Genomic DNA, 24,472 nt, shown 5'->3' on the forward strand with positions numbered 1-24,472 from the left:
CAATGGTAGGGTTTATTTCCTCCCCTCAGCAGAGCACCTGGGCCACTCCCTCTCTTTGTACTACCCCTCTCTAGGATAAGGCAGGGGGTTGGGGATGGGTACTCTTGTCTCTGAGGGGGCAGGACATAGCACCCAGTCTGGGGAAAATGGGGCACGGCAGCAGTTTCTAAAAGGTTTGCCCTCACCAAATAAGCTTTTATAGTATTTGCTAAAGTAACTTCTGGTATAAAGTGAAATGACTTCTTTAGAATTATATTTTTCATTCAGAAAAGGAGCATATATATTTGCTTTCCTGTGGGAAGTAGAAATAAAATGAATATCTAATGAATATTTGGAAGAGAATTATGGAATATTCCATTTGGAATAAAATTATGATTTTTTTAGAAAGAAAAATTTTGAAGTCAAATACTCTAAATGATTCTGTATACTTCTATTATAATGTTTAACTCCAAAACTTGAATTTGCTATTGCATTACAGATACCTGTAAGCAGTTTACAGTGGAATTTCCTCATATATATATATATATATATATATAATATGTATCTAAATAAAATAATTTAATCATTTGTTCATTTAGCATTTATTGAATAGATCATCTCATGTATTGAACTCCTTGCTCTTGGTCCAAGACGGAAATAATCTGTAAATAAATATTGTATTTGAATGCATGGACTTATATTCTAATTGGAATATGACACATTTACAGATAATTATAACATAGAGTTTTATATTATACACACACTGATTAATGCAAAGGAGAGTGCTTTATGTGGTCTTAGGGGAGATATTGCTATTGATGTCAGGATCAAGGCAGGATTCATGGTGGAAGAGCCATTTTGAATTATACTTTACAACACAGGTCTGCTGAAACCAGATCATAATATAATTAGGAAAAATAAATTACAATACAACATAGATAATGTTAATATGTGGTTTTGTAAGTCAACATGCAACCCCAAAGGAATCTTTCTATTTTCATTTGATACTACTGCTTTACCAGATGAGTAGTGATCCAAAAGGCAAAGAGGAAAAGAAGACATTTCAAATAGGACAAGGAGTGGGAAAAGCACAAAGTATATTTGAAAGACAAAAATTAATAGAGAATGAAATGGTTGGTGAAAAAGTGGGTATTGCCAGATTCTTGATTACCTTGAATGCCAGATAGATGATTTTTAATTTTATTCCATAGACAATAGTGAATCATTGAATTTTTAATAGACACAAAATAAGTGCTTGAGATTAGGTTTTAACAGAATCATTCAAGTTAGTACTATTAGTAGTCCACTTGAATGCTAAAATAGACTTTCATAAGAGCGAGTTTGAGGTTCTAATATATTTGGTTTTCTGGTTTATGTAGCTTTTTTATTTTTAAATTCATTTTAAAACATTTTATTTTTGTTATACAAAACACTTCCATGATGGTCATTGTTGTAAGAGCAAACTCATATATAACCATAACCTCAAACTAAAATCTAAGTAGTTATTTTAAAACATCAGAGTATGTTTTTGGTTCAATCTGAACTTCAACCCATATAATTTGTGGTAAAGAATCAACAAATGTTAAATGTGATGTTAGTGTGGTAGAATAAAATAATTGTAATTTCTTAAGCATTCAGATATTAATAATCAAAGAAAATGTATTAACCTTCAAATGTCACCTATGAATTGTATATCTTTAAAGATAAAAAGGTTGTTTGTTTTAAAAATAATTTTACATAAAAGAAAATTACAATAATGGTGGAAAATGCTTGTAGTACTAAGGTGTACAGAATGTAGCCTTTCCTATCATTAAAATAGCTCTTTTCTTTAACACAAATAACCAAAACTTCTTTCTTATGCGAGGGGCGAAATTATGGCTGAGACTGAGTGTATAATTAATTTAGATCGCCAAGGATTTTATTTATAAAAGTCCTAATGAAAAACCCAAATAATAAAATACCCAAGTCAGCTGCCATATTTTATGGTGATTTAATTGATATAGTAGAGAAGATTAAGAAGAATGGAGAAGGAAAGGGTGAAGGAATTTTCCCCCCTCCTGGCTGGTACTGGGCCGGAAGATTAGAAGATGTAGAAAGTAAGGGTTTGGAGTGTGAAGGAGGAAGGAATCAACCTGAATTCCAAAAAGGGCTCAGCTGAGATGTCTGAACCTGAATCAGGGAAAGGACAAAACTCACTGCCAAAACCCAGACAATAACTGCCACCACTCCCAAGATGTCCGAACGCCTAGCACACTGCCAGCCAGAGTCGCCTCTCCAGGGAAAGAGAAAGAGGCAGGAAGTGACGTGCCTTATATGGATGTTTTACCATCACTTTTCTGCATCTCATCTGTACCAATGAGGACTTAGCTTGACTTAGGACAGCCCAGAGGTCTGTCCTTTTTTTGCACATGTCTGTTCAAGGCCATCTCCTCAGATAATTAAATCTTGAGTTTGATGCAGACCTTCAAAATCTTGTTAAATTGAGTAGGGTGGAGAGTGTAGAGTTTCCAAGACCTGATTCTGTTATTCAAAGTATCTCCATTGTTACTGATCAGGAAAATAGCTAAATCACATCTTCTAAAGAATGGTCTGATTAAGGGGGAATAGTTTTAAAATTCACACTTATTTTAAGGTTTTGTGGCAAAATGACAAAATTTTGGGGTTTGATGCATAGTTAGTCCATTCTTCAATACTCTAAAATATTGAAATTATAGCATCTAATCAATATTTGTTGAGTGTGTTTTTTATCTCATGACTAAAAAAGGAAAAATTTGTCAGTTTTAACAACTTCAATTTTTAAATAAACCTACAGCAATTAATATTCTCTGTGCCTTGCAGGTTGTACTGAATCCAAATAATATGAAAAGTTTGGATGCTTACCAGTGTCCCCCCCCCCCCATCTTTGACAAATCTCCAATTCCAATGTGCATCTCAACTTTCTTTTGGATAAATTGGAGACTTAAAGCAGCTAAAGGATTCACAATACATATATTTTTTTAATAGAAAGGATAGTACAGAATATTTGCCTTTTTTGATAAGATGATTAAGGAAAGTGATCACCATCCTTTTAATCATCTTTAGATCATTAAAAATATCTTTCCTTGATTTTTGGCTCTGCATTTTCATTTCCTTTTTCTTTATTATGTCACATGAAAACTTTTAAAGCATCATAGCCAATATCTGATATCTGAATGTTGTCCAGCTCTAATTTGTGAAAATAAATACATATTCTTCTTTTCAGTGGTATTGTGGGAAATAGCGCAACCACATTGTTGACCACCATTGAAGAAATGCATTTGCTAAGCAAAAAAATATTCTTCAATAGCTTGAGTCTCCATGCAAGTAAACTAATGGATAAGGTATGTTTTTGAAATATTGTTTTAAACATGTCAATATGTTGTTTATGTAACACAAAATTATATTATTTGAATTTTTTTAAGAGTAAAGAATTTTTCACAACCATCCTCCTGATGGAATCTTATAAGACATCCAATTTGAGATTTGTAATAGTAGACTTATAGAGATAAGAGTAAGTTTTAAGAGAAGTTGAAGGTTGTCTTTAAGAGCCTAGCATGGGCACATGCTTAGGAACTCTGGAGAAAGGATTCTGGAATGCAGGGGGCAGAGGAGGAAGAGTTTTGAAGATGAAACTGTCACTTCCTGTCCAAATTTGGGAGAGGAAGGAGCCTGCTCTCTGAAAAGCTCTGAAGGAGCTTTTCAACCCAAACCTGTTTTGTGGAAGAAGGGAAACCTTTCAATTATTCTTGGAGGTACCTTTTCCATGGAAGAACTCATCTAAAGAAGATCTCTTTATTTCTGCTGTTTTCATCAACCCTAACTGAGCGGAAGCTTATCTAAAGACCTTTGGTGTAGGGTCTGAGATATCCACCTCAGGGCTGGGTCCAGCTCAGGGTGAATTCAGTCGATTTGAGTTCATCCTTAATCACTTGGAGAAACTTTTTACCAACCAACTAAATCAACAAGGGAGGATTTTAGTGTAAGGTAGAATAGACAGACTTTTGGGGATATCTAGTCAGAAGAAGGAGCTGGTAGGAGGCCTCAAGATCTCAAAGACTCCATCTCACGATGGTTGTAGGGGGAAGGGCGGAGTATTAGAACTTGGAAGTTAGGGCATCCACATTTCTAAATCTTCCCTCCTTACCTTTGTTAATCAATAAATCAGTTACTCTTATACTAATTAGTTCTGAAGACTTGTATGTGAGTGATCTAGCCCTGTGAGTAAGGCTTACTCTGCCTTACTTCACTACAGGGAACTGTGATACTTATAAACAGCCATTATCAAACCCAGTTCCCTAGGGTGGATAACAGCATCCATCCACCTCAGTTATACCCTCATTACTTCAGATTTCAAATAGGCATTTCAAGATGAGACTACAACTAATAAGAGAGGTCAGGCCTGGATTAGTAGATCTGGAAATCATCAGCATAGAGATAAACAACTTAATTCAGGGAAGGTGATGAGATCAACAAGTAAAATAGTATAGAGGGGGAAAATAAGAAGGTCCAAGACAGAACCTTGGAGGGGATACACTTAGTAGGATGAATATCTAGCAAAGTACACTAAAAAGTAGTGATCAGGAAACTAAGCAGAAAACCAGGAAAGAGCTGTGACGAAAACGTCAAGAAGAGTCTCAAGAAGAAAAGGGTGATCAAAATGTATACCAAAAAACTTCCAAAAAGAATAAGAATGTGGAAAGGCCATTAAATTTCACAATTAAGAATCACTGGTATGTTTGAGAAGACAATCTCAGTTGAATGATAAGGCCAGCAAGCCAAAGTGGTGAGTTAAGAGAGAAAGAGGAAAGGCAGTTAGGGCAACAACATTAGAAGGATTTTCCAAGAAAATTTATCCACAAATAGGATATGCAGCATTAATTATTAGGGATAAAAAAATTGAGTGCAGGGTTTTTTTTTTGGATATTGGAGACATGGGCATGTCTCCATGTAGGAAAGCAGAAGTAGAAAACAGTAGGAAAGCAGAGATTAAATGGTGAAATTGAACACAGAAAGTGGGAATGATAAGGGAATATGCTAGAGAACATGGGATGGAATGAGATCATTGTGTGTAGAGACAGATTAACCTTGATGAAGAAAAGAGAGGTCATCTCTTAATGTACGATCAAGAAAAGGAGGAGATAGTGATAGCAAACATCTGAGTGATGTAAGATGAGGAAGGGAGAAGAAGCTGCTCTGGGGGTGAATGGTTTAATAAACTGATAAGGGATAAGTTAAAGGATTATCTTAGGCAATGAGAGCCCACTTGAAATTATGCAATAATACTAATTTGTAGTGTCCATCAACTTGTATGAATAATTTTCCCTAAATTTGTTTAACAGCACTTGAGTAGGAGTGAAAGCAGGAAAGTGGAAGTAATCCAAGACTGAAGCTTATCTGAGTAAGATTAGCAATAGGAGTGAAGGGTGAGGGGGAGAGAGAACAGCATAGAATGGAACCAGTTTCCCTACGGGTTCAATATTGGGAAGGGAGAAGAGTATACAGACAGTATAAGGGAAAGAATTTAGAAGTCCTAGTGAGGATGAAGAACAGATTTTAGGTTTGCAAGGCAGAAGGAGAGGAAGAATAAAAATGATTGATAGATGCATTGACAAAAAGCCAATTAGGGGGCACTCCCCTTTGGCATAAGAGTTTACATTCAGAATAAATGATATGTTCAGTCCCCTTCAGTTAAGTTCATTATATCCCAAAATTCACTCTGGATCTTTTGATGTAGTGTGTGGTTTCCACAGGCATCATTATGGCACCTTCTCTAAAAGATTTGCTTTCTTGATTCATATTGTTGGCAGTTTTCTTTTCCTAAAATTTCTCCAAAAGATTTTAAATCTTGGATCTTAGGATAATTTTATAGTTTGAATCCTTTTTCATTCATTCATTCATGATAATTAAATTGATGGTCAACTCTGTAGGATTGTCCATCTCATTGCACATAATAGTCTGAACAATAAGAATTCATTTATTTTGTTTTTCCTTTGTGGATAGTTAGGCCAAACTCTTTTCAGTCAATCAATCAATCAATCAATCAACCAACCAACCAACATTTACTAAGTACCTTCTATATTTCAGGTACTTTGTCTGTTGGGCTACAAATGTAAACTAGTAATACAAAAGGGAGTCAATTATTGCATTTCAAAAGACTACATTATAATAAGGGACAACATATGTTGGAGAGATGGGCCAGGGAAAGGTATTTTGATCTATATAATCACAAGGACTGTGAATGGAAATAGAGGTAATACATTTTCATGTGCTTTCCAGTGGCAATAGAAGTGCTCATGTCACTGTTGTCACCATATGTGTTAAGTGAGATGTATCAATGGTATGTTGTTGACAAGATGCCTGCACTAGAGAATCCTTGTATTCCGAATGACATCTACATAGGAAGTGATTCATGGGCAGAAGCTGAGTCAGCTGACTTACTAGAGCAATAGAATATTCTCTAGAACAGTGATGGTGAACCTTTAGAGGCCAAGTGCCAAAACTATGACCCTCACACACATGTGAGCCCACCCCCTTACCCCAGATGGGAGAGAGGAAGCCCTCCCATTATCAAAAGTAGTAGTAGTAGTAAAGAGAAGAAAAGGTAGGAGAGAGGTAGAGAGGTACTTAACCTTTGTAATCTGCAGCCACCATTATGGGCCTCTAGCTAGAGTCCACCAAGGGTCCACTTTGTTCCTCCACGTGCATGCCAAAAAACCCAAACTTGCTCCTGGTCTGAATTTATAAGATTTTTCTCCACTCACTAAGTCTTACATGTCACATCTCTGGAACCAATCATAGTTTTTTACTTTGCCTGGGCCACCCAGGGGATCAATGCCTATGGAATCATTGTTTCCTATCTTGTTGGTTTGTTGGTTCTTTAACTTCTTTTTTCAGAGGCTTATTTATACCTGGATTTACTCAGTGGTATTTGACCTCCAGGTCACTGAGAGATGACATAAAAAAAATGACAATGGAGATAGAGAAATTCACTTTCAACAATTCCCCTGGTGATTATATTGGGAGATAAACATGCCAAAATCTCCTCACTTGAGGTTTCTCAGAGATTAACATGCCAAGACTCCCCAGTGAATCATTCCACATATCCAGCTTATACATCTAAAGATTCTCTTACTAGAGATGTATAGAATATCGCATTTTACATAGAGGGGATTAAAACAATTTGGGGATAAGAGAGAAAGAAAAGAAAAAGGAGAAAGAAAAAAGTGATTGATAGATGCATTGAGAAAAAGCCAATTGGGGGCACTCTCCTTTGGTATAAGACTTTACATTCAGAATAAATATGTTCAACCCCCTTCAGTGCAATTCATTATATCCCAAAATTCACTCTGGATCTTTTGATGTAGTGTGTGGTTTCCATCGGTATCATTATGGCACCTTCTCCAAAAGATATACTTTCATGATTCAGGTGTTGATTTTCTTTTCCTAAAATTGCTTTAAAAGGTCTTAAAACTTGTATTTTAGGATAATTATACAATCCTCCCAGAGGAGGGTGTTGACCAACACTAGAATCACCCTGGGGATATATGGCTAAGTTATGAGGTATATGAATCAATTCTCAAAAGAAAACCACAAACCAAATAGAAGAGAAAAAATTAAATCAGGATAAAAATATATACCAAAATCTTATGTGTATAAAATTATGAGTAAAAAAAAGAATAAATTTATAACATGTCCTTGAATCACTAGCAAGGCCCAATTAAAGTGACTTATGCCCTACAAGCTTGCAGGACAATTGATGCAATATTGCACTTGCCCATTGACAGCCAGGGCTATAGAAAAATTGCCATACTATAAAAGAGAAGGGACTAAAGTCTGAGGTAAAAGGGAAGCATGATTCACTGTCTGATTTTACCTTCAATCTTAGGGAATGGAGAGCCAAAATGAAAGTCAAATGGAGGTACTTTTAGGAACCTGGTACAGGGAAGTCCAGTGTCTGAATTTGTCAAATAGCCACTTCCTCGAACTACAAAACAAGTTCTCTGTCTTGGTGCAGAACCGTATCAATTCCATAGGGATTGTTGGTTTCCTTGACCTTTTGCTTTTTTGCACTTGCAGTGGCTCTTTTGTGATTCCTTCTTCTGAAATTAGACAATTATTAGTTCAAGTCCCATAATACTTAACCAGTGGCAGGTTTCCATAGGCTAAAGCTTTTGGATATGCATTGGTATTAGGTCTAATAGATATTGTAAACATCCTTCAAAACAAAAACATTAATACTGATTCCATGTATTCAGGTACAAAAAATAAGAAAGAATAATCAAATACCTTATTGTAAATATAAAGAAAAACAATAATAAAAGATTCAGAAATTCATAGTTCACATTTCATGTGACAGTGGGTCAGCCAAACAGAGGTACAAGACAAAGATTTCTCACTCAAAAGCAAGCTCTATTTCCTTTCTAACTTGGCCATGATCAATGGTGTGAGTGTATATAATATTTTAACAGAACATATAGCTAATAACAAAAACATACTAACTGAAGGTAACATATAATGGAACATCATATCTTAGATTAAAATGTAAATTTAAAAGCAAAATAAGATCTAAAAACAAACAATAAATACAATATTTGTGACAGGATACAGTCCTTCAGTGTCAGCAGAGAGTACCCATTTTACATGTGAACAATCAATCCACAAGACCTTTTCTCCAGTTTTGATAGCTTTTAGAGTAATTCACTGGAAGTTACATACACCTCGTCTCCTGAGTGTAGATCTATATTCAAGATTGATTTACAGAGACTTTTCCACTATAGGGAGGGTAACAGACTGAAACAATTAACATCAATAAAGCAGTGGGGTATGAAAAGGCTTAAAATTCACCTCTAGACTCTTTGAAGTCCCTTCCCTTCCTGAGGACCATCATTCATCTAGATTCCTTTGACCACATCCTTGGCCACACCTCTGGCCATCCCTCTGGTCATTCTGACCATTTCTTTGTGGTACCTTACAGTGATGACAGATTCCTTGGCATGGTGCATTATGGTCTGAGTTATAATTTACCCTATTACAATCACTGATACTATTAGAGGATTTATTATTATTATTATTATTATTATTATTATTATTATTATTATTATTTCTCCAACTTCTGTTTCTATTTTTTTGGTTCTTGTTTCTACAGTCCATAGCCACATGACCTTCCTTCCCACAAAAAAAGCAAGTCATTGGTTGCCTCTTATGTTCCTTTAAAAGAGCTATGACCTCTATCTGTCTTATAGCTCCTTCATTTACTTGTTCCTTTAATTCAGCTATTTCTTTCCTTAATTTCTCCTCTAATTCAGCTTTTTTTCTTCTTTAATGAATGTCTTTACTAATTCAGCTTCCTTTCTTTTTTCCTTTTCAAGGTCATCAAAGACATATGCTGCTACTCTCTTAATGCATCAATATCCATAGTGGACTAATAAGGGCAATTAGTCATAAATTATTTCCTAACATCCCTAGAACAGTTATTTACAAAATGTCTTATGTGTCTAACATCTTTTCCCTTAGAAATATCTAGATTAAGATACCTGCATCCTAGTTCAAGAAGGCTATCCATGAACTGAGGTGGTTTCTCATTTTCACCTTGTTTCAAATCTTCAATATTAATCCAATTACTTGGCCTGTCAGAATGAGCTCTCATTCCTTTTAGTAATGCATTTCTAGCTTGTCATAGATGTATGCAATCTTTAGCTGAATTCGGGTCCCAATATCAGTTTTCTATTGGCCAGTGAATTGCCTGGTTGACAAGAGAAAGGACTTTGCTTCATTCTTTTTTCTGTTAATAACATGTGTAATAATTTATTAATGTCAACCTAGGTTGAATTATAAATTTGATAAATGCTTTCAAACTTTTTAATAACCACTATCGGTTCTTCATCAAAGGAAGGATTTTTTTTTCTTTGAATCTCTCAATGTCTTGTGGAGAAAAAGGTATATGATGTCTAATACTTACTAAGTTCCCTTGTTTACCATAACTGGGAATATCCCTTAGAGGGAAAAGGCCTGCTATTTGAGTTCTCTGTGATTGCTATTGCCTAACTTGTTGCTCATATTGTTGCTGAGTGGGTGGGTGGAGGAGAAGCTGATCCCGAGTGGAGAAGGCAGGGAGAAGAGGGACTGAGTGGGGATGAGGGTGGGGAGTGGGGAGGAAAGGAGACTTGCCAGGATGGGGGGGCAGGTCAGGGAAAGAAGGGTGAGGATAAAAAGAGCAAGGAAGGGAAGGAGAAGGCAAGCAGGGAGAGTAAGGGTGGGGAGAAGAAGGGAGGGGGGCTGGGCCAGTAAGGGAAGGAGAGGGGGTGGGGAAGGTGGAGGAGAAATTGAGCAAGGGAGAAGAAATGGTGGGTTTGGGCAGTGGATAGGGAAAAGCCGGGCAAGGCAAGAGGAAAGATGGTTGGGGTGAGGCAGAGAATAGGTAGGCTTAGATGATGTGAGATTTAAAATGGTTGAGGTCTTAAACTGTAGTGAGTTAAAATGGTGGAAGATATAAATTGTGATAGATATAAGAGAGGGTGAGTAAATTTGACCGCAGAAATATGTTTCACTACAGTGTCTTGGTTTTTAAATGAAATATAAGGTGGTCGCCAGGGAAATATTCCCAATTATTCAAATACCCAAGTCAATTGGATTTTATAGAGATTTTAATTAACAATACAATGAGTAATCAAAGAAAGAGAGAGAGTAAGAAAGGAATAAGTATGAAGGGCCTCAAGCCAATATGGCCTAGACCTGAGCCTTAAGAGATAAAATCAGTCAGTTTTTTTAACACTCACCACAAGGTCTGACTAAACAAGGATTCTAGTGACACCAGGCCAGCTCCATCTCAGCTGACTTCACCAGAGAGCCTTCCAGCCAGAGACTGTTCCAAAGGGCCTTTCTCCAGAGCCTCTCTCAAGAGATTCTTCCCAAGCGATCCTCATCAGAGATCCTCCAAAAGGATCTCTTCTCAAGATATTCTGCTTTTTCTTATATAGGGGTTTTTCTCCCATGTCACCTCCCCTAAGTCCCTACATCTACCAATCACTGTAGACGCTTTCCAAAGGACTGCCCATCAAAATTCCTGCTAAGTCGACCAATCTCCTCAGTAAGTCTGAATCAGAAAAAATGTTGCTGTGTTGACCAAGATCCTCAGTAAGTCTGAATGAGAGAAAACACAGCTGAGTCAACTAATCTCATCAAGAGAAAACTTGCCCGACCCTTTTAGGTACCTAGCATCCCATTGTATCAATTCTAAAAACAGGCCTGGCTCAAAGAACTCCTTGCCCCACCATAAGCATGGATCCAAGTACTTTCTTTGTTTAGCAAGGAGTTTTCTCCCCTAAAGCAGTCTTAAGTACGGTTTCTGATCCTGGCGAGTTCTCACATCAAAATGGGGAATGTTTCTTAGTAGGGAATTTGTTCCAATTAAGAATTCCCTGATGGGGAAATTTTTAACATTCACAAGTCTGAGAGATTTCAAGATTTACAATAATAAGGGGGGGGGGTATAGAGAGATGGCACCAAAGGTGGGCTGGGAGGTGAGACGGGCATGGAAGGGGGAGGCATGGAAGTAGTCAAATCCTGGCCTGAATCAAAAGGAGGAGGAGCCTTCTTGCAGGCAGACTGGGAAGAAGATAGGGTGTCTTTCTTGTTAGATTTAACCCAGGGTTTAAAAGGAGGAGCTGAAGAAGTCAAGCCAGAATTGCCTGGATCTAGAGAACAAACTGGCTGGGGGACAGTGAAGATAGTGTGTCAGGGTTTTCAGAGTCAACCAGGCTATTTTCAGGGGTAGTGAATTTGGCTGACTTGACAAGATGATATGCCCTTAGTCTCCAATAACTGTACTTCTTTGACTCCTTGTTATTGATGGCCGGTTTTATTTCTTTTAAAATTTCAAAATCAAAAGAACCATACCTTGGCCAGTTAAAGGATTTTAGTGCCCAGGCTTTGCAAAGTTTTTTCATTTCGTTTTTTGACATCCAATTTTCTTTAGGGAACCCATGTTCTTCCCAACTACATAGGTACTTTATTCAATGGAGAACCCTTAGGTACTTTACTGGTTTTATTCTATTTATTTCCCATAGTTTCTAGTCTTTTGACCCCGAATTTAGAGGAAAAATTTCTAGCCTTTCTTTCCTAATCTGTTTAGGGAAATTCCTGGACCTTTTTTCTCTACCTAAGTGAGGCGTCTGCTCTAACTGCTGTTGTTGAGGAGTTCAATAACTGTGGTACAAGTCTATTACTGCTAGTGCTCATTAATGTTCTGTTCTAAGTATTGCTGCTGAGAAATTTAAATAATTAAAGAATTCCAAAACTACCCTAGTAAAAAAATTTGAGACATAGCTTTTTAAAATTTTATTATAGAATGCAATCAAACTAGATTAGAATTAAGTAAGAAATCAATGTAAGGCAATAGTAATTTGCAAGGCAATAGGGCCAATAATAAATATATATTTGTAATAATAATAAGTTATTTAAAAATTATTAAGTTTGAAATAATTCCTGAATTAGTATATTCAATTAATTTTATATTGAATTAGCTTGGCTTAAATTGGTTTTATTCAATTTTATTAATTTGGTTTTATTTATTCAATTTAATTCAATATTATTAATTTTAATTTAATTTTATTCAATTTTATTAAATTCAGTTTGATTTATTTAATTATATTTAAATTTTTTAATACTTAAAAAAAGGCCTGCAGTTTTACTTCTTGCCTGTAGATGGCACCACAGTAGTGTGTACTGGCCAGGGAGCTGGGTCTCCCTGGGCTAGAGAGTGGGGTCTCTAACACCAATTTCCTCTATGCATACTTTTCCCATCTTTGTCCTTATTAGTATGAAATTTTAGACTAATATTAAAGGCCAAGCATAACTATCATCCTTGATGATTTTTTTTAAAGCTTGTTATAAAAATCTTTGCAGATCTTTTCCATCTTCCATTTGTTGTCAACTTTCCACTTTCATCCTTAAATGCTTTGGGGATAACTACTTATTTGGGGCTTTCACAAAGTTTTCTTTGCACTAGTCAATTCTGCTCTGAGGCTACTTCTCTCCCTTTTATGACACAATATTGTTCAAAATCTTATACTTTCCTTTTCTGTAAGATTTTACAAACATTAACTTCTAAATTACTTATGCTCCGGAGATGGCTAGCATAGCTCTCCCCATAATAAGTAATTAAGTTGTTTGTGAACCAAAGCATTTTTTTTTTGGCATTTTAGTCTTTGATTTATTATTGCTTTGCCTCAGTTAAATTTTTCTATGAAATTGTAATAAATTGGTAATGTATCATTCTTGGCATTAATAACTTGTTTTATTAGGTCAGGTCAGATTTGTTTTGAACTTTTTAAAAAGTTATTCTAGCTTTATGTTAATCGAAATTTTCTTCCAAGTCTATGATCTACAAAGATTGCTAACTGATTCAGAAATGACTTCTACGTCATCATTTCTTTTATGTTGGAATGTTTTTAAATTTTCTGTGATTTTATTTAGTGTTTACCATATTTAGTGCTACCTAATTTTTTTTCTTAGTAGAAATATTCATGATGTATAGTTGGAAAATGTGCAGTCAATAAGTCTTTGATTCCTTATCTATTATTTTCCAACATTTTCCCCATTCTTCCTTTGGAAAAGATGTTGGTGCATAAGCTACATTTATTATAATGTCTTCTGCAAATACTTATGCACATTCCAATACAAGATGACCAAGTGCCTCAGGAAATGATGAAATGATGCTTTTGTTGCTTTTCAAACATTTAGGAAAGCTCTTTTATTTGCCTCTGCTAGGTGAACCTTTGAGTGAAGCTGGCTATGGTTTAATTCTTTCACTGGTATTTTTATTTGTTGTATGGATATTGGATAAAATCACACATCCTGATTATTTGTAGCTAAATTAATTCATTTGTTGGCTGGAAAACTATGACTCTTATTACCCTTTGATTTCTTTTTATTGGCCTGATCGTACTTTTGGGTGTGATGTTGACCTACCTCACATTTGACTACTATAAAAGAACCCCCCCCCCCCCAAAAAAAAAGAGAGAGGGAAATGGAAGGTATATTTGTTTTAATGTGGAAGAAAAAGAAGGAATAAAGTGTTTCCTACTTTTATTAAAGTTTTCTCATAAACTTGGCATAACTTGTGCTAATTTTAACACTATAGTAAATTTGTAGTGGAGAAAAACAGCTTTTTGTATCTTTCCTTTCACATATGGTAATAATCAGTATGAATCAGGACTTTCATTTAGCTTTTATAATTGTACAATGAAATTCAGTGTTTTGCATTTCATCAAGCAACTGCTACAAAAAATGTAGTGCTATAAACTCAGAATTATGATTTTGCTCCTAAATCAAATAGAATATAATTCTTTATAAGCCATTGCCTAAACTCAAGCATTTGGATAATTTCCAAACATAGTAAAGAAAGAACTAAATATTCTTCAGCAATTTTTAATAGTTGATGGATAATATAAAGGTGGATAGTTAATACTAAGTTTAATAATTTAATAGATCTATATGGTATTTGAACATTTTATCCAATTCAGAAATATCCAACTTAAGTTTTTATAAAAGACTATTTTTTAGTTTGTTTATAGTTATGTAAACTTTACTACTAAATATGTAATATCTGATTTTGCTGGAATTTTAACAAATGTGATATCCCATTACCCTCTTTACTATTCATTAACAAATGATCATGTACTAGTTAATACATACATTACCTTTATGAAGTATGCATTTAGTATTCATCAACCATTTTACAAGTGAGAAAATTGGGCCACAAAATATTTATTTAAATAACATTTATTCTACTCTAAACTATATATATTGGAGTCCCTATTTCAAAATACTTATTTCAAAAAAGTACTATACCCCTGAAAACATTATTCAGAATATTTCTCCACAGTTCTGTTATTTTGAGATATCTCAGTAGAGGTATTTGATCTTTCTGAAGGAAGGAACTTTAAATATACCAGAAATACAGAAACCCAGTTTTAGCTACTTCTAAATTCACTCCTGGCTGCTAATTTTAATGGCTCTTTCTTAAGTCTCTTTATTTGAGTCCTTTAGTTCTATCTTGTTTACCTTTATGAAGGCTTCTTTCTCAGCTCAATAGCACTGTCTGGTCATTTTCTATGCATTAATTGTAAGGTCCTGTTATTTTATCTTTAAACCTAATTAGATGGTTATTTACATTATTTTGGCATGCTATATTTAGATGACTAAAATGAATATAAAAATTCAGTTGTCTGTGGTGTATTTAAAGTAATTTATTAAACATGCCATTTTTTTCATTTAGAACATTTTATTATAAAAATTAGAAAAGGAATATTTTGGCTATAGAACATATTTTAATATTTTCCCTGTACAGAATCATCTGTTAGAGATAATATATAATACTTAAAAACTATTTGTTTGGATTCTTTAAACAGAAAAGAGATCCCTGGAATCTAAACTGCAATTTATTTAAAGTGCCTCTCAATTTTTTTAGTTGCTGCTCACAGCTGCCAAATTCCAGAGGATTAAGAAAATGATTCCTGGCTATTTACTGTTAATTTTAAGGGGTTCTTTTACTGTAAATGACAAAGTTAAATAACAGATATATTCTTACTAGACTGTTTAGTGAGGAAAAATTTAGTGAAATATTGCCTATCTTAAAATGAGATGACTACCGATCTATAAAATCTGTACTTTGGTAAATTTGCAGTTATGATTGGTTTAATAGTACATTAACAAAGAGGTAAAAGATGTTATGTTTAGGCAATGTTTGCTCTTGAATATTCAAGTGCCTTAGATACCATTGTTAAAAGGAACATCTTCAATTAAACTGAACTCCTGAGTGTTCTTTTTTCCTAATGGATATAGAATTTATCTTTCTGCTCAAATATAAATTCAAAACAAATTTATTAGGCCTGTACTGTTTGCCTTAACATGAATATAAAATGGATCAGCTTCTCCAACCAATTATCTTGACACAATGAAAAATGAATGAATAAACAAAAAAATGAAACAGAATCCATATTAGAAAAGGAAAAAAAGGAACCCACACATTGAGCTTACATTTCCAAATGAGTATTTTTGGAGCACGTACACTTTAGGCTACTTCATAGTAAATTAAAAATAATTAGATCAGGATGAAACACAATGCTTATTATCATTCCAACCAAAAGTTTTAAATTCAGCAAACATAAGACCTATTAAGCGCAGTCTCTTTCGACATGTAGGTGAGCAGCTATTTGCTGGTGATACAAAAATGGAATATTTTTCCCAGTTGCTTTTTGATAAAACATCATTGTATTCTCCCCCTCAAAACAAAAGCAGTTGGCAACCATGAGAATACAACAAATATGATGGGAACTTGTCATATCCCAGCTAAAATCTTTTCTTTTTTATCTTTAATCTGGTCCTTGAGCTCCAGTTCAGTCTCACTAAACTTACTATTGCTCCATGAGAACCATGAAAGTTTATCTTATAAATGCCACATGTTGGTATTCACTGTTGTTAGCTTTCATCAAACCTAACACAAACCTAGGTTTCCACCTCCTTTCATATAACCCCATTCCTTTTCACATCCTTTTGTTCATAACCAGACTGAACTAACTGCACCTTTTCTAAGATATACTCTGCTTTCTTATGCTCCTGTCTTCCCCTCATCATCTCTGATTTTTGAAAATTTTACCCATCTGGCAAGATTCATACCAAATGTTATATTTTTCTGATTTCTGTTCTATAGAAAAACTCTCCTAAACTGCCAAAGCTCTCTGTATCTTCTTCAAACTCCTTTTTCATTCTCCTTTGCTCCACTAACTTGTAAAGTCTCTAGAAGGCAAGGTTGTCTTTTTTTTTATCTTTGTGTTTCCCACAGCAGCTGATACAGTGTTTGGAACATAATGTGCACTCAATAAACATTTTTTCCATAGAAATGAAATGACCAAAGCACAACAAATATATGATACATTATTGAATTAACCAGAAAGATACAGAGAAAAGGAATAGCAGCTGGAAGTAAATATTTATTCAGAATTTATTATTATTGCAACATGGAGCAGTATATAAAAAGTGAATGGGAAATGGCTTATTAGTAGTATTCATTATATTGTGAACAGCTTGCTCTCAGTTTGATTTGAACTCAGTTTCAGGATAGTTTGATTTTAATTTGAAAAAATAGATTTTGATACCATTTATCATTTCTAGCATATACCCAGTTCATGTCTATACCAGTTTCAAATTCTTTTAACAATTTTTTTTGGCTTGTTTTTTGTTTTCTCCAGATTATGATATTTTAGTGTTCCAAATGATCTACTTCTCTTTTTTCCTGTTTCTTATAAATGACTTTACTTCTTCTTAAAGGATTCTAGCCTTATTAAGGACCAAGAAAATGCCATTTATTACAGGCAAGCACATCTAGGACTCTAGCAAAAACCAGAAGACGTACTTTTGATATAAAACATTTACATAGGTTGGAAAAGTACTAAAAAGGATAGCCTTTAAAAAATGAAAATTGTGACAAAAATTAAAATATAATTCCTTCTTATAAGATTTATTTTTTTCTATACTGTGTTTATTGAAACTTCCATGTGAATATAAAATTCCCATTTGATACTTGTGCTCCAGGTGTGGTCCAGAAATTTCTTGCTTGCCCATCTCATAGATTCAAGATACCCAAGTATGTGAAGCCCTGAGCAGAAAACCCTAAGTAAATGTTAATCTTTTTACTCTATTGATTCCTAAAACATGTTTTAGAGTTTGGAGACTGGCTCAGGAAACTTGAGTTAAATAGAAACTCAGGACATAAACAAGCATTTCTTTTAGGAGCTAATGGCCACTTGTGCACTAGAGTGAGGGCCTGGGCTCTGAGAAAAGTCTCTTAGAGTTCAGTTAAGGCTCTGAGAGCACATCCCTGTCTCTATGAGAACTGGCTCATTACCATAAACCATGAGTGAGCCTCTCTGCTCCTTTTCTTCTCCCCCCACCCCCAACCAGTAACAGTATTCAGGGATGCTAAAACATAGCTGCAGGTACAGAGGTAACAACTTCTCCACACACTATTGCCTTATAAACAATGGGAAATCTGGGGGAAAAACCCGTCCTCTCCTTTCTACTCATTTTCTCCAGTTCTTTTCTTATCAGAACAAGTGGTGGAAACTCATCAATACTTGTCAGAGATAGGATTTTTCATGCACAAAAAGAATATTCTGGAAAGCTATCTTTGTTGCTGTTTCTACATACACATGCACACTCAGTGTAAGTTCACTTTAAGATGTAAACTTGAAAACTCTCATCTGCCATCTCTACCTCTCCTGAGGTGAGGTCTTGGTTAGATATTCATAGCCTTTATTTTTGTGACAGCAGAGAAACAAAATAGGGGCCCATTGTTGGAAAATGGATAAACAAATTATGCTATTTGCAATGAGATGTCCAGACAAATGTGGGAAAACTTTTATGAAGCTATTTAGATGTAATCAGAATGAAGGAAACAATATGTTTTAAACATACACCTGTATAAACAGGGAGAGTAGAACAAAACTAAACTCAATATAATTATAACAGCTAACTTTTTACCCTAGAGAAGGGATAAAGAAATACATTTCTCTCCTTTGGTTGGTGTAGTGGGCCATAGATGTGGAATGTTGCATATGCTGTTAGGATGGTTGATATGTCAGTTTTATTTAACTATTCCCTTTGTTACACTGGTGGGATCACTGAGTGGAGATGTAAGGGAAGAGATGTGTTTAGAAATGGCTAATATAAAGGCAAAAGGCATCAAAAGAACTTTTTAAAAAATCCACTAGGTAATCTTACTGCCCATGATAATGCATCTGAGTAAGTACTTGTCTAAAGGCTGGCTTCCTTGTACATGGAAGTAATAGTGGGGGAACAAGGAGAGTTGTTTATTTATTATAGTTATTTTTGTTTTTAAAAGTACACTGTAGGGAGCATCTACATGGCTTAGTGGAAAGACAGCCAAAATATAAGGTCTTGTGTTCAAATCTGGTCTCAGACGCTTCTTAGTTGTGTGACCCTGGGCAAGTCACTTAAGCCCTTATTGCTCTTCTGCTTTAAAACCAGTACTTGGTATTGCTTCTAAGACATAAAGTAAGGGTTAAAAAAACAAAACAAAACACCTATCCTCTCCTTTCTACTCATTTTCTCTTCTTTCAAAAAACAACCATCACTAAGTTGGTTGATGCATTTCCTAAGCATCCACATTGATTTTGTTAGTCATTGCCAGTTCTTTTCTTATCAGAATTGAATTTTACGGTTTACAAAGTACTTTTTTCAAAATAACTGTGAGGTAGATTTTCCAAATATTTGTATTCTTATTTTATAGTTGTCAAAGTCAAGTGTCTGAATGAGGAAGAGAACTGTGTGGAGTCTGTCTACTCTAGTGTGTTAGAGCCAGGATGTAAATCCAGTACAAGACCAGGTCAAAGGGTTAAGACTCTTTCCAGTCTTTATTTTATATAGATTCAGTCATATCCCACTCTTTGTAACTGGGTGGACCAGAGCACATCAGGCCCTTATGTCTTCTACTTCATGTTGGACACCTTCTTATCCAAGGGACTCGTCTTCTGATGGAATATCTTTTAGCATTTTAATACTTTGCATGAAGGCAGAGATACTGGAATGGCTTGCCTTTTCCTTCTCCAATGGATCATCTTTGGTTAGAACTCTCCATTAGGACCCATCTATCTTGGCATGTTCATAGTTTTACTAAGCTACACACACAAGCCCCTTCATCAGGACAAGACAGTGATCTAGAAGGGGAATTCCATTATTATGGTTTTGTTGTTTGATTGTTCAGTCATATTGGACTCTGTGACCCTATGGACCAGGGCACACCAGGCCTTTCATCCTCCACTATCTCTTGATGTCTGTGCAAGTTTATATTCTTGTTTCCATGGCATTTTCTATTCATCTTGTTCTCTGCTGTCCCCTTTTCCTTTTGCCTTCAGTCTTTTCCAATGCCAGGGGCTTTTCAAATCAATTCTGCTTTTCATGAGGCCAAAGTATTTCAGCTTCAATATTTGACCTTCCACTGAATACTGTGAATTAATTTTTTTAAAGTACTGACTGATTTGATCTCCTTGCTAGCCAAGGGATTCTCAGAAGTTCTTCATTACCAGAGTTCAAAAACATTGATTCTATGGCTCTCAACTTTCCTGATCTAGTTGTCCTTCACTCTTTCCCAATGACATATTGAACACCTGATCTGAGGGGCTTATCTTCCAATTTATCTCTTTTATCATTTTAATGCTCTCTGCGGGGTTTTCTTGGCAAAGATACTGGAGTGGTTTACAATTTCCTCCTCCAGTGGGTCACCTTTTGTCAGAACTTTCCATACTGACCTGTCCATCTTGGATAACCCTGCATGGCATAAGTCATAGTTTCATTGAGCTACACAGACTCCTCTGCCACCACAAGGCAGTGATCCAGGAAGGAGAATTCTACTATGCCATGCATCAGAGTCAATTCAAATACCATCTTTCCTTCTATGTATATTTTCCCCAATCATTAATTCATTAATCCATTTAATACTTATAAGGTCCTGTGTTGTATAGAGTACTATGCTATTATAGTTATAATTATTTATAATTTATGCAGTGCTTTATGGTTTTCAATGTGTTTTACAAATACCAGATTTGGTTATCCCATAGTTATTAGAACTGGGTAATTATTATTCCCACCTTATAGATGAGGAAACTAAGGCAAACATATTGAATGACTTGCCCTAGGATCATAGAATTGGTAGATATGAGAGGCTGGATTTGAATTCAGGTCTTCACTGAGCCATTTACTTGCAGATTAAGAATATGGATAAGACATGGTCTCTGACTTCATTCTAAACAGCATATCAGGGTTTTAAGACATGGTTCTTGATACCTATAGTATAAAATGGTACATAAGAAGTGAATTTAACTGTACTGATAATCTATAGGGTAACAGTTTTATTGAATGAGCTGCTTTCAGTAATAATTGTCTTCTTGATCATTTATTTATTTATTTTCTTGGGTAAAAAGATTTTTAAAATTTATTTTAAGTCAAAGAATAAAGTAAAATTCTTTTACATTTTTCCTCTACCACTCTACAAAATGTCTATGATTATTTTCATTTGGTTAATAACAGAAAGTTTTCCCTTACCTTTTTTTATTCTGAGTACCACTATTTTACATCTTGTAACTTAGAAGATACAGACTGAATTTTTGGTCTTAATTGCTGAAACTATGTATTTGTAACAAATTATAACTACCTACCTATCTAAATGTCTCCTCATTGCTAATCTAGGTGATAAACTTTTAAACTTTCATTTATTAAAAGTAGTAGAGAACCAGTATTAGGGGGAAGGAGGAAAGGAGAGAGGGGGGAAAAGGGAAAGGGAGGGGGGGAGAGAGAGAGGGAGAGCGAATGCATATGTGTTAATACTTTGACATTTAAAACCTATATTGTAAATTTTGCTACCATTGATCAACATTACTTGTGAGTAAATTTCTTTGTAGGAATCAACTGTGTATCATATTTTTAGTACCTGGATTAGAGCATTAACTTGAATTCTTTCAGGTATTCTCAATATGCCTAATCTTTTAAAATGTGTATTCCTATACTAATAGGATCAAGGTTGTCAGCTCTTCAGTAAATTCATCTAAGATCTTCTCTATTTTAACTAATTCCAAGGTCTGTGTTATATTAGACTGATGGCATTCCACAATTAATATTCATGATTTTAATATATTCTGATTTCCTCCACAAATGGCATTAGAATATCCTAACATCCTGTCAGCTAGCAAATGATTGTATTCAATGGACTTGCCATGCATACACACCCAATTGTATACTACTAGCCTGTATCTTATGTCCTAGAATTATCACCTTAACCTCGAAGACCCTGTAATCTGTGAATTGAGTTAAAGTTTGGGGTGGGAGTACATTGCAGCCTGATGAGTAGTTATTGGCATTTCATTGGCTTTCAGATTTATGAATGACTTGCTGTGTGAATCCTTGTGCTTTGTGCAGAAAGAAAAAAAAAATAGCACAATCATGTCATTTCCCACTAAAAGAGAAACCAAGATGTCACCCTGCAATTTATATAAATTGTTTTTTTATAATTTTTTTTATGGAACTCAGCATGTTTTAATTTATTCTTCAACAGATAGTCTGAGTAATAAAAATCTTCATTGCTTCAGTTGAATTCAAAACAGTTTTATTGTATCAACCTAATAGTACTGAAAGACTCAATTGAATCTGTGATCTCATCAGTTTGGGAGTTCTTGCCACTGACGCACATTTCAACTCATCCATCTTTGCCCATCCTATATGACTTTCATCTGTGTTTTACTTCCAAAGATTCACCAAAAGAGTTTACTTAAAAATGATGGAGGTCTTCCTCAAGTTCCTGTTATTACAAAGATACTTGTGGAATACGACTGTCTTCATCTATCATTCTTCACTCTTGCCATGTGGCCAGGCCATCTTTTCTTTCTGGAACTCAATTCTTTGATGTCTTCCTTTACTTCTTTCTTCTTCAGAGTTCCATGTTGGTTATAGGGTCTTGGGAATAGATGGAGACTATTTCCTTAGTATAAGCCTAACCATTCACAGAGAATCATATAACCAGTAAGCTGACTGCTTGATAATGAAATTTTCTTTGGCCATGGTAATCTATAAAAAAAAGGAGACTATCTAGTAGTTGGCATTTTATTTTTTGGAAATTTTAGAACAAAACATACAGCTTTGATATAATTTTGGATAAACAATAGAATTGATATGTTAAGATTTCCAATCTTTTTGCATTTTTCTCATTAGCTAACTTTTTTTGTTCATTAAGGTTTATTGAGTAATTATAATGATGAGCAATTTACATTTCAGGTTGAACTCCCACCACCTGATCTTGGACCAAGCTCTGCACTAAGCCAGACACTCGCATTATTGCGTGAAGTTTTGGCATCTCATGACTCTTCAGTTGTGCCACTAGATGCTCGTCAAGCAGATTTTGTACAGGTATGTTTCTAATTATTTTTTTTTAATTAAAAAATTCTTTTAAATCCTTATCTTCTGTATTAAAACTGATGCTGAGTATCAATTCTAAGGCAGAAAAGAGCAGAAAGGGCCAGGAACCTGGGAGTTAAATGATAGGTAGGAAGTGTCTCAAGCAAATTTGAACCCAGGCCCTCCTGTCCATGCTTTGCTCTCAATCCACTGATCACTTAACTGTTCACTTACCCCTCCAATTCATTTTTAACTTATATTTTGTACTTTGACACTTTCTAAAAAAGTAAGCCATTTTTATCTTCATTCAAAAAAAGGTAAACTTAAGAAAGCTGGGAAAAGGGGCAGCTGAGTAGCTCAATAGATTGAGAGCCAACCCTACAGATGAGAGATTATGGGTTCAAATCTGGCCTCAGACACTTCCTTGTGACCCTGGGTAAGTCACTTAACCCCCATTGCCTAGGCTTTACCACTCTTCTGCCTTGAAACCAGTACATAGTATTGATTCTAAGGTGAAAGTGTGTAAGGGGTTAAAAAAAAAGAAAGAAAGGTGAGAAGACAAGTTTATACCAGTTATCTCCAATAAAGGTCTCATTTCTAAACTATATCAAATATATCAGAGAACTGAATTAAATTTATAAGAAACAATACAATTCATTCTACAATTGAGAAATAGTCAAAGGATATGAACAGATAGTTTTCAGATAAAGAAATTAAGGTTAAATATAGCCATATGAAAAACAAATGTTCTAAATCTCTCTTGATAAGAGAAATTAAAATTAAAACAACTCTGAAGTACTTCCTAACACCTAGCAGATTGACTAATATGACAGAAAAAGAAAATGATAAGTTTTGGTGGGGTTGTGGGAAAATTGGAACACATTGACTATTGGTAGAGTTATTAACTGACTAATTCATTCTTGGGAGCAATTTGAAATATGCCCAAAGGGCTTTAAAACTGTCTATAGATACCCATTGATCCATCAGTACCATTACCATACATTGAACCTGTATCCCAAAAGGATTTTAAAAAAAAAGGAAAAGGATCTATTTGTATAAAAGTATTAATACTAGATTTTTTTTGTGATAGCAAAGAATTAGACATTTAAGGGATGGCCATCAGTTGAAGAATGGGTAAGTAAATTGTGATATATGATTGCAATAGAATACTATTGTACCATAAGAAATGATGAGCAGGATGGTTTTGGAAAAGCTGGAAAGACTTACATGAACAGATGCTAAATGAAGTGAGCAGAACCAGGAGAACATTGTATGATGAACAATTATGAATGACTCAGCTATTCTCAGCAATGCAAGACATGATGAAAAATTCCATCTACCTCTAAAGAAAGAATTGATGGAGACTGAATAAAAATGGAAACATACTGTATTTTCTTTTTTTTTTTTGGCTTTTGGCTTTTTTGTTGTTGTTTGAGTTCTCTTTTACATAATAACTAATGTGGAAAAATGTTTTTACATGGTGGAAAAATGTTTTTACTGTCTCAGAGAGGGA

The 24,472-nt window shown here is 34.8% G+C and overlaps 1 protein-coding gene across 2 annotated transcripts in view; it reads left to right on the plus strand.

Annotated features, from left to right (window-relative positions):
* The window catches only part of COG6 (component of oligomeric golgi complex 6), a 153,986-nt gene that overhangs the window by 92,091 nt on the left and 37,423 nt on the right, over positions 1-24,472 (plus strand). For both annotated transcript variants that reach the window (XM_001368196.3, XM_016421917.2), the window contains exons 13-14: positions 3,221-3,338; positions 22,840-22,971. In XM_001368196.3, the coding sequence (XP_001368233.1) occupies positions 3,221-3,338; positions 22,840-22,971 (250 nt within the window). The remainder of the gene's footprint in view (positions 1-3,220; positions 3,339-22,839; positions 22,972-24,472) is intronic.

The sequence above is a fragment of the Monodelphis domestica genome, chromosome 4 (assembly GCF_027887165.1).
Source record: "Monodelphis domestica isolate mMonDom1 chromosome 4, mMonDom1.pri, whole genome shotgun sequence".
NCBI classification, from domain to species: domain Eukaryota; kingdom Metazoa; phylum Chordata; class Mammalia; order Didelphimorphia; family Didelphidae; genus Monodelphis; species Monodelphis domestica.